Source organism: Schistosoma mansoni, chromosome 6 (genome assembly GCF_000237925.1).
Source record: "Schistosoma mansoni strain Puerto Rico chromosome 6, complete genome".
Lineage (NCBI taxonomy): Eukaryota > Metazoa > Platyhelminthes > Trematoda > Strigeidida > Schistosomatidae > Schistosoma > Schistosoma mansoni.
Genome location: NC_031500.1, coordinates 6,193,340 through 6,207,094, shown reverse-complemented (window position 1 = coordinate 6,207,094; position 13,755 = coordinate 6,193,340). Strand labels below are relative to the sequence as shown.

The 13,755-nt window shown below is 35.0% G+C and overlaps 1 protein-coding gene across 1 annotated transcript; it reads left to right on the top strand.

Moving 5' to 3' along the window:
• Positions 1-1,384: 1,384 nt before the first annotated feature.
• On the top strand, positions 1,385-12,010 carry Smp_046550 (putative bystin; the record flags this gene model as incomplete). Its single annotated transcript, XM_018798085.1, has 8 exons — positions 1,385-1,429; positions 1,467-1,531; positions 1,569-1,677; positions 1,726-1,848; positions 4,038-4,330; positions 7,712-7,856; positions 9,786-9,991; positions 11,803-12,010. Exons 1-8 carry the CDS (start codon positions 1,391-1,393, stop codon positions 12,008-12,010), a joined length of 1,188 nt encoding a protein of 395 aa, XP_018653062.1. The 5' UTR covers positions 1,385-1,390.
• Positions 12,011-13,755: the final 1,745 nt, after the last annotated feature.

Genomic DNA, 13,755 nt, shown 5'->3' with positions numbered 1-13,755 from the left:
AAGCTGCTCCAGTTTTGCTTCATCTCAAATTCTCTTAAGTCCCCAATGCTTTACTAGACTCAATTTCTGACCAGTTTGTAGAATGTTTCAAGCACTCCCTTATTTGTTGACATGTCAGGGTTCTTCTTTGTTAGCATTCACTGGAGTATGCTAATCATGTCATATAATAAATTATGCGTTTCACACGCCTTTTCGAAGCTACGTGTTGGTATATTCACCTAAGATCCTCGGAAATTTATTCATTCACGGATGTTGTTAACTTATTGATTAAAAAATTGTCTCGTAGTACTTACAAAATCTTTTTTGCTGTATTGTATGTAATTGTAACCCTACTTAGTATATAATAAGCTTACCTTGACCTCTAGTCATATGGACCACAGTCATCAAATGTGCATTTTCTGTGCTTGGCTTAAAACAATTGATAAACTTCAAACTAGTGTCATATGTTTATCCGACTTTTCTGAGGATTTCCTAAAAGCGTCACACCTTGCATGGGAGTTGAGTATAATTAATAATCTAAATACTTCGATTTTTAACTCGTTTGTAAATTTCACAATTTTGACATTATTTGTCCAATAATCTCACGGACCTTTCCACTCTCTTTTTGGACCATATTCTCAGTATCTAGTCCTCCTAATTATCATTGCTGCAACATTATTTCAGTGTCTTTTACTACTAACTTTGTTAGCTACGATTGGTATTGATAATATAGTATAGCATCTCCGACCAAGCAAATTTATGCCAACCTCGACGCTGGTGATGGCTAACTGACTGACTAGTCTTCTACATGTGATGGTTATATGCTTTCAATTTTTTTAATGTTTAGAGTACTTTACCTTTTAGTAACTTTTTAGTCCAAATGGTTCTGTGAAACCTAGTTAGTGTTCTTATGAACATATTAGATACATCACCCAGGTGTTAATGTGACTACCGAAGCAGTTGTATTAATCTATACACTCATCTGTTATACTTTAAACTGATTAAACATAGATATATAACAGTACTAATGCTCCTAGCACTTACAAAATTCGCCAAAAATCCCTAAGGTTAGTTGAAGACAGTACATTACAAAGGGAGAGGCTTTTATTAATAATTTTAGTACTCTAGAACTGTAGTTTCCCTTTAATAATTTCAACAAAGTTCCCTGATACGTGTTCTAGTAGTTCATTATCTGTGATATCCACCTAGTTTTTGTTGGAGTTGTGTCGCGTTATTGATAGTAAACAGTGCTTTTATTTTTAGTTACTGAATGGTTGTTATTGATGCTTATCATAATGCGAAATTTCTGTTTCGCATAAATATTCTAAGGTGTTAGTTGTCAAATTCCTACGATTAATTCTTTGTATAAACTTTTAGGTCTATTTTTGTCATCAGTGAATTTCTTCGAACAATGCCAAAAACAAAGAGGCGATCCGCTGATAGTTCAAATGTTCGTATCTATTCTCCGGTTGATGATTATTATGTAGGTTCTTTGTTCTCGTGATGTGTCGAAAATTCGCAAGCTAATGCGAGAAAATATTGATGAAGAAAAGTTTGCAAAACAATTCTAATCTTCATTATTTCTTCAGACTAGTTGTTTCAAAATCCCTAACCGATGACACTGCAATTATAGAGTCAGAGTCTGATAATGAACAATCTGAGGTGGAAGAAGAATTTCAACTTGATCTTCCTGGTTTTGTACGTGATTATATAAACATTCTCAGATTACTCCTCATCTATTCATAGGATTCATGTGGTGGTGACGTTTTGGAAGATAATGAAGACTGGAAGAAGTTTTTCAAATCGACCAGCGAAAACAAGGAACTGGTGACAGAACTTAAAAAAAATCTGATTGAATCGAAATTGAAGGTAAATTAAGGGTTACTAATTTGAATGGTATGTTTATATGGTAATGTTCAACTTCCGTTTCCTGTGTAAGAATAAGGTGGATTGTTTTGTGTTGCTAGTGTGAGGGCTTTACAGGAATTTTTAACCGTTATTAGGTTTATCCTTTACATTAGTTTTATCGAGCACAATAAACAGAGAAAAGTACAAACCAATACAAATTTAATCATCACTCCGTCTTCATTTTAAAGAAAGTTTAGTGTTTGATAGTTTTAGCTCAGCTGTATCTTTCACTGTAGAAGAAAAGAATTACGTCTTCTTAAGTGAATAAAAAGATTAGTCAGACTACTGGTTGTTATTAGTCTGGTTATAGCTGTCAATATTTGAATTAAGAAAGTTGTTAGTATGTTATTCTACACAAAATTGCTATTCAGTTAAACAAGATTTTATCGATAGATGATGTTTTCTACCTTTCAGGCATTCATCGAGTTCCTTTTAACCTGTCTTGTTTGTGATATATCTTAATTAGGACACCTTTCGTTCTGTCATACTAGTCTATTCTTACTTGTGGTTTGTATGTTTAGGTATTTCACCACGCCAAAACCCCTCAGCAAGAGGGGAAAAAGAAAAGGAACACAGCCATTTCCTCCAGATGCCATCTATAGTCGTCGACACTCTCACTACCATATAGCCTGAAAGTGTGAAATAGCGTCCTAAATTTAATTACCTTCAGATGAAGTACGCGAAGTCATCCATAAGTATATTTGCTGTGAGGAGCCTCAAGTGCCGTCAAAGACCATGTGTAAATTAAATAATCAGCTTGGTGAGACTAAAAACATGGATGTATATAGCTTTGACATCAATCTTCCCACAATCAAAATATTAAGCATGGATGGATTCATCCGGTAGATTAAGTTTTAGATGCTCATAATCTAACTTGGAAATCTTTATGGAACGCGTATTTCATTCGGGTAGCATAGTTTGCGCTGCTATCGCGACAGCGTAGATAAAATCTCAGCAAACCAAAGTGGTCACGCGTCCGAGCGAAGAATCAGGAAAGAGAATTCGTGTTGTCGGATGATGCAAACCGATCTGTATAATACGTTTCTTGGTACCTTACTTCACTAAGCATCCTTTTATATACCAATTCACAAGAATTTAACCTCATAAAAATAAGGTGATCCAAGCTGTATTTAATTGATCACTGTTTTTTCGTCCCGAATTCAGTTTTAAATCTGACTAAACTCGGTCCGATATATAAAAAAATATGAGTGTGTTTAATCAGTAACTTATTATGAAAATAATAAAGTATTCACACAATATTATCTAATTTCTTCGTTGATATGGAACTGCATTTGTGAATGATCGAAAGCCTTTTTTTACTTTGGGAACATGTTCGAAGAAGCAAACAGGTAACAGTCACCTGTCCATCGTTGTACTGGTTATCCTTTGGCAACTACATTGGAATTATTTTTTATTTATTTATTTATTTAAACACAAATATTAGTACAAGGAAGCACCAGATAAATATGCGCCTCACAAATCTCATTCGATTTGTGTGAGGGCTATGATACTGCCCAGATGCCCAGACTGAAGCAGGTGGTTTTCTTAGGGGGCCACACCCGGAGCCTTTGACCAAAAGATCTGATCCACAAGGCAGTGGAGCATCGTAAGGGGATGCACTCCCATGGTAGCCGGTGACCAACGATTCATTCATGCACCGTTTGTTCCTTCAGGATACTGGAGCCCGTGTACACCATTGGTTTGGAATCAGGGTTTTCCAACTTCCCTAGGTGGATCCTCCACATCCACCAACTCGGTTAAAGCGCCGGATATTCGCTTTTCGTCCTCTCACTTTTGTGAACAACACCCCCGCCGCGAGAAGGCAGTGAGTAGGACTTCCCTGGCAGAGGCTATATATTCGCGTGGCCATATGAGAGCATTTCAAGAGGGAGAGCAGACTCTCCCCACTCTCGGCCGTACCAGGGCATTTGGGGGCACATCGGAATACATTTAGATAAAAGATGACGGTGACTGATTTTGAATGCATATCCATTTTGATGAAACTAACTTGAGGAACCTGATTACGGAATAACATCTTTTTAAAAAATATAACTCTCTAAAGTTAAATTCACAACGAAATATTATTATTCAAAGAATTAAGTACAAAACTGTTCTTGTTCATTATTGTTTCTCTTCATTCATTATTTTAGATTTCTGAAGATATGTCTCAATACACTGGTAGTGTTATTGGTGATTTAGATGAAGTAAGAGGATTTGAAAGTTTAGAAGAACTTCCTGAAGAACTACGGGATCACTTAAATCTTCTAATTGATGTACTTAGAAGTTACAGAAGTGGACCATTACCAAAAACAATCAAAATGTTACCACATTTAGATGGATGGGATGGTCTGTTAGAGATGTTAAAACCATTAGAATGGTCAGTTCATGTATATCCACGAATTGTTAAAGTGTTTGCCTCTAAAGGTCATGAACCAGCATATCAGTAAGATTTTGTAAATTTATATTGGTTTAATTTGTTAATTAATTGTTCGTTCATAGTCTTTAAATAGTTGTTTTTCTACCTAATTAAATTGTTAATTAATGTCTATATTTTAATATATCATGTTTGTTTTAAAATTTCTCCATGAAAACACTAAATTAAACTCTAAGTGTGTTTAATAATGAAAAATAATATGTTTATAAATATACTAATGAGTCCACTCTTTGTGTTCTACCAAATTCTAATCTTTTGAATTCTTCATGTCTCTTTCTTCTCTTTCCAAATTTATTTCACTGGATTGTACTCCTTCAATAACATCTTCGAACCCTAATTTTTCGGATTACTGCTTATACTCTTACTACTTCTACCACTATGGGATTTGAATTGACAACTGCATCTCTGTGCTAATGTGGTATGGCAACTCGAACTGATGTACGTATGTACGAAGTTCTACGTTGTAACTGACTGACTGACTAATGAATAAACAGTTAAATTTTCTTACTTTTCATGGACCAATAAAAAAAGGCTTACATTGAGTAACAAAGCCTTGGAAAATCTAATTATTTACTCATTAGTGTATTAAAAAATATACCATTATTTTTCATTATCAACTAAAGCAACTCTTGAATGCAGGTACATCACATCCAGCTGACGAGTCCCAAGTAGAACGAAACTCGCGTTCTGGATTCCACTGCTAGCCACCATTCAACTTTGCTTATAAATCTACTTAGTGTTCATTGTATTTGAAATTATCGAATGAAACCTTGGTAATGATCCTTTTGAAAAGAATTAGTTCAAACATCCACAAGTAGTATTTTTCTACTTATGCCATTTTTAAAAACTAATCCAAGATTTCTAATGATGTAACTCATTTATCAACCGCAGACCTTTTTAAACCTCATTATTTGTGAGGACTAGCAGTATACTACCTTGGTGATCAAACCAAACCAGGTGAATTAAAGTTTCAACATGTGTCTTTATTGAAAGATTTCTGCGTCACTAATATTTATTCAACTAATCTATTTTTATGTAAATGATTAGTTTAGAGACATATATTCTCACTTGCTTACTAATAATGTTTTCCGAAGTTTGAAAGGAATAAGCAAATGAAACGTTTTCAATGTATTTAAAACTGTGTACATTCACTTTCTTGCGACGAGGTTCAAAAATATCCTTTTTCTTCATAGCATCTACTTATTTGTATTTATCTATTTTTAAGTCGAATTTATTGTATTCGTTCGAAAGGAAAACATCCGTTATGACTAGTAATACTTGGCTACTAGTGTGAGACTTCAATACTTCTATTAATCAAGATTATCCAATGGTTATGAAGTTATAGGGATAGAAAATATTTTGATCAGTTACTTTCCTTAGTTTATATATAGTTAGTAATTATGAATTTGTTACTAAACCTATATTTTTAACCAATCACTTCTTTAATTCAGTCCGAATTAGCTAAGCTTGATTAAATCATGTTTTGTAGGGTATATACGTGATCTGGGGTATGCTAGTTTTATCGTATACCATGTATATCTTTTTATGATTACGGACAAAAACAAATCCATATTTCGTTCATTGACCATTAATTTCAAGTATTTAGCTAGTCCTTTGAATAAGACTTACTGGAGGACTCACCAAACCTTTTCTAGATCCGAATAAAGGAGAATAAAATGTGTAAATTGTTATTTAGTTTTATAATGGGAGTAACTGGCTCTGCATTACTTTCTTGACTTATCAGTATAGAGCTATAGAGATTGTTGAGTTTTTATTTAGATCATGGACCGGTCAGTTTTAGACCACCATTGAAAACCTAGAAGCACTAAACGGCCTCTTCGTCCTAGTGTGGGACTCGACAGCAGTGCAAATACACGATCCTGCACGCGAGTACCGAACCCAAGACCTTCAAACTAACGAGAACACTTAGTCCTTAGACCACTGAGCCTTTATCCAGCAGTGTTAATGTCTAACTTTAACCGATCTACAACGTTACGTGACCAGTGGAGTTCAACCGTATCGGGTATGAGGCAGTTACCCACCGAAGACAGAGGGTCACGCAATTTCGTGGATTGGTTGAAGTTAGACATTAACACTGCTGGATAAAGGCTCAGTGGTCTAAGGACTAAGTGTTCTCGTTAGTTTGAAGGTCTTGGTTTCGGTACTCGCGTACAGGATCGTGTATTTGCACTGCTGTGGAGTCCCACACTAGAACGAAGAGGCCGTTTAGTGCTTCCAGGTTTTCAATGGTGGTCTAACATCGATCTATTCATGATCTCAATATTCAGTCTGTAAATAATTGATCTAAATCGAAGCTCTTCTGTCTGATTATTAGTTGCACATTTTAAAAATCTGTACATATTAATCATTTTATTTATTTATTTTATTTGAACACATAGATATTGGTACAAAGGGGCACCAAATATATATGCGTCACACAAATGTCATTTGATTTGTGTGAGGGCTGTGATACTGCCCAGGTGCCCAAACTCAAGCAGGTGTTTTTCTTAGGGGACCACACCCGGAGCCTTCGACCTAAAGGTCTGATCCACAAGGCAGTGGAGCATCGTAAGGAGATGCAGTCTCATGGTAGCTGGTGACCAACGATTCATTCATGCGCCGTTTGTCCCTTCAGGATCCTGGAGCCCGTGTACACCATTGGTTTGGAATCAGGGTTTTCCAACTCTCCTAGATGGGCTTTCCGTGTCCACCGACCCGGTTAAAGCACCAGACATTCGCTTTTCGTCCTCTCGATTTCGTAAACAACAGTAATGCCACGAGAAGGCAGTGAGTAGGACTTCCGTGGCAGAGGCTATATACGCGTGGTCGTGTGAGAGCATTTCGATAGGGAGAGAGGACTCTCCCCATTCTCGGCCGTACCAGGACATTTGGGAGCACATACAAGATATTAATCATAATAAAATCCAGAGTAGCTGAAGCTTTCATGATGTATAGATATTTATTGAATGTCAGTCTATGAAATGTTTATACTCCGGATATATGTTGAAAGTTCCCACTGTATTATTAAGATGTGGATTGGGCCAATTGCAAATGCATCGAATTCCGAATTAAAACAGTAAACTAACCGGTATACAGTTTAAATATCAGTTTACATACATCATCATTGCTCCCAATCCATTTGATGCAATTACCTCAAAAACACCAGACATCATATTGTATGAAAATAATGAAGTGTGGTATATATATATATATATATATATATATATATATATATATATATATATATATATATACCATTCTAGCTATCGATACCCATGAACCAACGTTTGTTAAAACTACGGGAAATAAACCTCAAAATTTAGTCTTATAACACTACTCCATAGTCATTTAAACTGAAATTCTCCATCTTATGACTTTCCTCCCTTTCAGCTTTTTTGAATCTTATCTATTACCTAAAGTGAAACAAGATATTGAAGAAAACAAACGTTTATGTGTTCATTTATACGAAGCATTAATTGCATCTATTTTTCGACCAGAGGAGTTCGTCTCTGGTGTCTATCTACCTTGGGTTCAGGTAAATTTCGTCTCTTCATAATGGTGTTTCTTCTTTTTTTCAAAGAGAAATAACTCAAAGTTGATGCTGTAATTCAATGTACCAGATACTTCAGGGATAACAATTTGTTCATAGATGTTTTATTTTATTATTTGCACATTCTGAGAAGTAGCGTTAATGCGTTCACTCTTTATCTCCTCAAGATCCTGAAGTACAGTATTCGTTCTTGCATACCTTTTTCATACTGTCTTTTCGAATCATATTTTCAGTGTTTGATCTCTCATTATTACTGCTGATACATGATTGTGATTCCTTTGCTATCCATCTTGTTAATTTCATCTCTTAGTGCCAACTTTATGTAGCAACTTGTGCTAAGTCATATGTACACTAAACTTTAGATTGGCCGTTTTAAGCAAAGATGGATCATGGCTAGCGGTGAAATCCAGGACGCGCGTTTCTCCAGGACTCACTAGCTAAGTGGATAACACAATGGTGTTTGAGGCGAACGGTACTGCGTTCGATTCTTGGAGTGAATATCAACTCTGGTATGCAAGTATATCACCCAGCTGACGAGTCCCGAATAGAACGAAACGCGCGTCCTCGATTCCACTGGTTACCACCATCCACCTTTTCTTAGAATGCTTGTAGCAATATCGAGGCAATTCGTACAGGATGCACATATGCCCATAAGAGACTAATCAATTGCAGTCCTAAACATCAATGGTATGATTCAAATAAACAATACAAAATGAATTTGATCGTAACTAAAATTTTATTTCTTACTTGTTTCAAAATCTTTCATAAAAATTCGGAAATATATTTCTGAAACTACTTACAACATTGAATTTAAAGTAGGAGATTTACTGCAATCTAGTAATTAAGTTCATATTCATATACTGGAATCTTATCCGTAGTTAACACGAAGTTATTGAAAATTCCCATTTCCACAAAACGGCATCACTGAGAATATTATTTTATTCTGTTTCGAATCACCATCTATAGTCTTTTCCAATTAATCTTCACTATTTCGGAAGAAAATGTGCTTTTTAAAGTGAACTTAATCACAAGTGAATGTTAATCAGGCAAGTTGTAGAAACTAGGTGTACCTAATATATTTTACTTCCCATTCTGCAATTTTTGTGTAGGACTTATTTTCAGGTGCTATCAAGCCCCTAGAATACGTAGTGAACATGTCAACTAGCAAATTACTGATACAAATCTAACTGGTGAGCGTTTTGATTCTGTCTTGTGGTGAGCGGAACAAAACTCCGCCTGAGGGGGACAGCGTATTCTTCAAACTGATTGCTAGCATTTGGTATCAGAAGTTATTGATTTAAAATCAAATTTTAGAAAACAACAGATTACTTGATAACATACTTTAGTGACTAGAACATTTCGTAAGTCACTGTTTAACACCGTCTAGAACAGTTTGTGTTCAGTTTTCGGTTACAGTACACTAACCAACTTCGAATATCTGTACTATAGACTATTAAATATATCTGTCGCATTGCAGTTTATTAGTTCGAGTTATTATATTTAACCTATTTAGATTCGGACATTCACTAGGCTTCAAATAATAATTTTGTTTGCATATGCAACTCATAACCGGTCCCCGAAATCTATCATACCTGAATTACACTAAATGTATCTAGCCACGTTAAATACGCTCTCATATCAGGTGTATCTCGTTAGGCATATTACTTTCAGCACAACAAGACAATTTACTTCAATCAAAAGCTATTGTTGCTTTCGAACAATCTTTTTATGTAACTAATTATAAAACCACTTGTCAAAATTTATTCTGTTCTATTAAAACTGTTTTACTTATAAACAATTTGATTGATTCTTGTCATAAAACTGTTATTATTTTTGTAAACTGATATGCATTTTCTTTTTACTAACTCTTCAATTATCCATCATTTCCTCTGTGTATATCTGCTTTTTATTTAGTCGGAGATGTCCAAAACTGAAGGTGTAATCCTGTCCAATCTAATTAAAAGAGCGACATTAAAATCGCGTTTTGCTGCAGTCGCTCTTGCTCTTACATTAGAAGAGGATTTCAGCATTCCGCGATCAATGGTTATTGAAACATTTTTAACTAAAAAGTATCACTTACCAGAAGCCGCTGTCCAAAGAATTATCGATTATTTCATTAGGTATATCGTTTATTTTTTAGTATATGTACATACTTTCCTCATTCATAATGTGTTTTACTTTCGTAAATTTTGTGAAATCACATACTTTTTCACTCTTATCAAATAGTAACATAAAATGTTAATTCTTCCCTCGTGGTCAGCGCTTTTTTCGGTATTTCGAATTTATTGAGTGGCAAAATATATTATTATCTAAAAGTTAAGCGCTCAATGTCAGACCTAGTTTCGATCCCTGTTTACGTCATTGTTAGATATCCTTACTAGAACGAAACAGCTATCCATTACACTTTAGTTCCTGACGTTATTAAAGCAGATAACAAATCGTGATAAAAAGCACATGTAAATTTAAAGATCTGTTTTATAATTAATACTTACGTCCGCTAGAATTCATGATTCGTGATAGCTCAGAATTTTTCTAGCATAATAATCACTATAATGGCATTATTTCAGTACTATGAATTTTGGTACGGTAAAGAATTCTTAGCAACAGTTGTGCTACATTTCACCAAATATCTCCTAATTAATATCTCTGAGTATTTATCACATTATGTACCTTAGTTTTTGATTGTTTTTGTTATAATTGTATTTTGCTATATAAACGACCCAGTTATTCCTATTGCTTAGTATTCTTATACAATGACACTCGACAAGACCCCAAAATCAGAACACTTTGAACAGGAATGAAATTGTATTCAAAATAACAATGGTATGTGAACAGCAATCCTGATTTGAATAACGTTCATATATTTATAGTATATACATAAGAAGCTTATAGATTTTTCTCCAATAATATGCCCGGGCTGATCGGTTTAGAATTAGCCAATCAGCGCGCAGCAACACCATCATGCATGAAACATGCATACATGCATACATGAAACATCCAATCTATGTCCCACTAACAGTTTTGTTAAACAGTCACAATTATTTTCATAAACACTTAGATTTGTAATACTGTTATCTGACACATCACCACTTGGCTGGTGTATTTCCTTATGATTATTAAGTATATACGTATTGGCTGAAAAGGAATATTTCTTCGCTTTATTTGTCTTTTTACTTGGTGTTTAAATCGGAATTTTCACTGTACTATCTCCCCATAGATTCAAATTGTGATTTTTAAAATCTTTTAAAAACCCGCTACCTTCCACCTGCTTTAAATCATTAAAGTTTTGTATCAATTAAATAATGCCGCAACTATTTTTCCAACCATCATATATATGAAGTACATGAACTTCAATATCTTCGTCTCTCGTTTTGTCAAAGGATAGACAGAACGAAAAATGTGCCGGGAACTAGTGTTTTGTTTGAATTTTCCAGTGTTTATTATCATAACAACCCTTTTCCCATAGAATATTTATTCAGTCGTGGTTTGTGAAGGGATTATAAAGTGAAAGCTTTTCTATACTGTAGTGTGAACGAAAGCGACAGAGGACTAGTATCACTGTCGTGAAAATCGTTTGACCTTGGAGTGCATAAGTGGTTATCCAGTTAGATTAAAAAAAAGTAACCTGTTCAATTTTTTAACCATGTAGGTCGTTTGCGGATCCTTTTTCCTTCTTAGTTTACAGTAAACCATTGGCCCAAAGGACTTTACCTTAGTGTTAAGCTGATGTTTTTAGTGGTGATATGAATGTTCATTATTTTATATGTATAGTTAACATGAGGTAAGAGATTGTTCGATCACTCCCCGTTAAAAAGATGTGTTATTGTAATGATCTCTAAATTGTACTTGCTTTTACATATTTTCAGTATTATCAACAAACTGTCATATCGCTTTTATAACCTAAAGTACTTTTGTGCCTTTTCCATTTTAGTTTTGATAAAGATTGTACTGTTTACTTCACTGATGAGAAGCGTATGCCGCTGACTTGGTTCAAAAGTTTATTGGTATTTTTGGAGTTTTATAGGCATTCTGTTAACCCATCTCAACGTGAAAAGTTACTTAAATTGTGTCGCCGTCATGAACATCCACAAATAACACCAGAAATTCGAAGTTTCCTGGGAACTATTCCACCTAAATAACATAATTTTTAACGTCAGTTTGTTTTGTAAATACAATGAATTTGATGATATATTGCCAGGTTCTGTTCTAGTAGTCTGTTGTCTTCACGGTTCACCTTACAATACAGGTTAATTTAGGTGTTTCTACAGAGTTTGTTTAGTATTTTTTTAAGTACTGAGTATAATTTTATGCATTCTACATTTACATAATTTGGTCTATCTTGATTTTTCTACTTATCTATATTGCTTTAAAGTAATTTATTTGTAAACTGGAAGTCGGTTAGGTCACCGTTGTGGTTCATTGCTTCGAATACACGAGACAACTTATTGCAGACCTAAAGTTAATTGAGTAGTTTTGCGATTGTTTGACAGCAACCCAGCGTATAGTCAGTGAATAAAGATGACAATAGTTTGGAGCTAGAATAAAGTATGTAGGTGTGTTGGGTGTGTCTGGTTCTTCCTGGCAGGAAGTTGGAGTGACGCATTATGTGGGCTACGTTGAGACAGTGACTCCCGATCATGTAGATGGGTTGTTCCTCTTCTGGAATATAACAAGACAGGGAGTGATATATTTGGATGTTGGACTCCGAACCGTTATTTTTCTTCTGTCCTCGCAGTCACACTAGGTAATTCAGGGGCTATTCTGTGTCCTCTTTATGTTGAATAACTGTCCACAGTCTTATTACAAAACCGGTGGGAGGCTTGCATCTCTGAAGGTTCAGCATCTTATGACCTTGGAGCTGATAATGAAACATGCTTTCAATAGATTGACTTATGGGCGTCGCGCTATTATTGATAAAGAGTTTAATTGTGTCGTTTGAATAGCAATTGCAACCCTTTATGGTCAGAAGGATTGCCCAGTTGTCGTGATTTAACGTCGAGCTATTATGGTTTCCCAACCTAGTGGTCGTACTGCCCTGCTTGCTTAGCAACTTCGGGGAGCAATCTATGTTTACGGAATAGCGTTTACTTATGAAAAAATAAAACTAGTGACAAGGCTGCTCAACGCATGAGTTCGACTAATCTGTGTCTGTTATCCTTGATATTGATTAGATTCGATTAACATTTAGTGCCAATAAATTGTTATTGGGTTCTAGCCAAACCATCAATCAGATAGGTCAATGAATATTGATCGAATGGTTTCTCGAGCCCTATCAAAGTCAAATAATCAACTGCATGCCATGCACTGGTTCATGTGGCAGTGGGTCCTATATATATATATATATATATATATATATATATATATATATATATACTCCAATATTTTCCTATGGTACAACGTTTTTAGAGGATTGCTTTTTCTATGCAGTTATCAATGTAGTCCCAGTATATGCATACTGAAACAATATAATCCGAGCTATAAATGTCAAACGTGAGGTGTAACTTCGAGATAAGCGAGGATGTGCCATCCTAGTTCCAACCCAGCAGAACATGACCATCCACGACGGCCACCTAGACTGGTGATCCGCACTGGTAAGAAATTAACTATTTATTACTGAGTGGTAACTCTTCTTATGTGAATAGGGTTATGTTTATCTCGATACGTTATTTGGTTATGGTTCGGTTTCACTTAACTGAATCAAATTACTTATGGTTTTGGTATATTCACCGAATTCGTTTGAATCCAGTATCTTTGTCACGAGCTTGTTGTAATAATTCGAAGTATTTGAACTATAGTATGAACTAGTAATCACAGGAATAACGCAATTTAATCAAGAAGTATCAGATGAGCACGGACGGATGTACTGTATTTGGAATTCAAAATA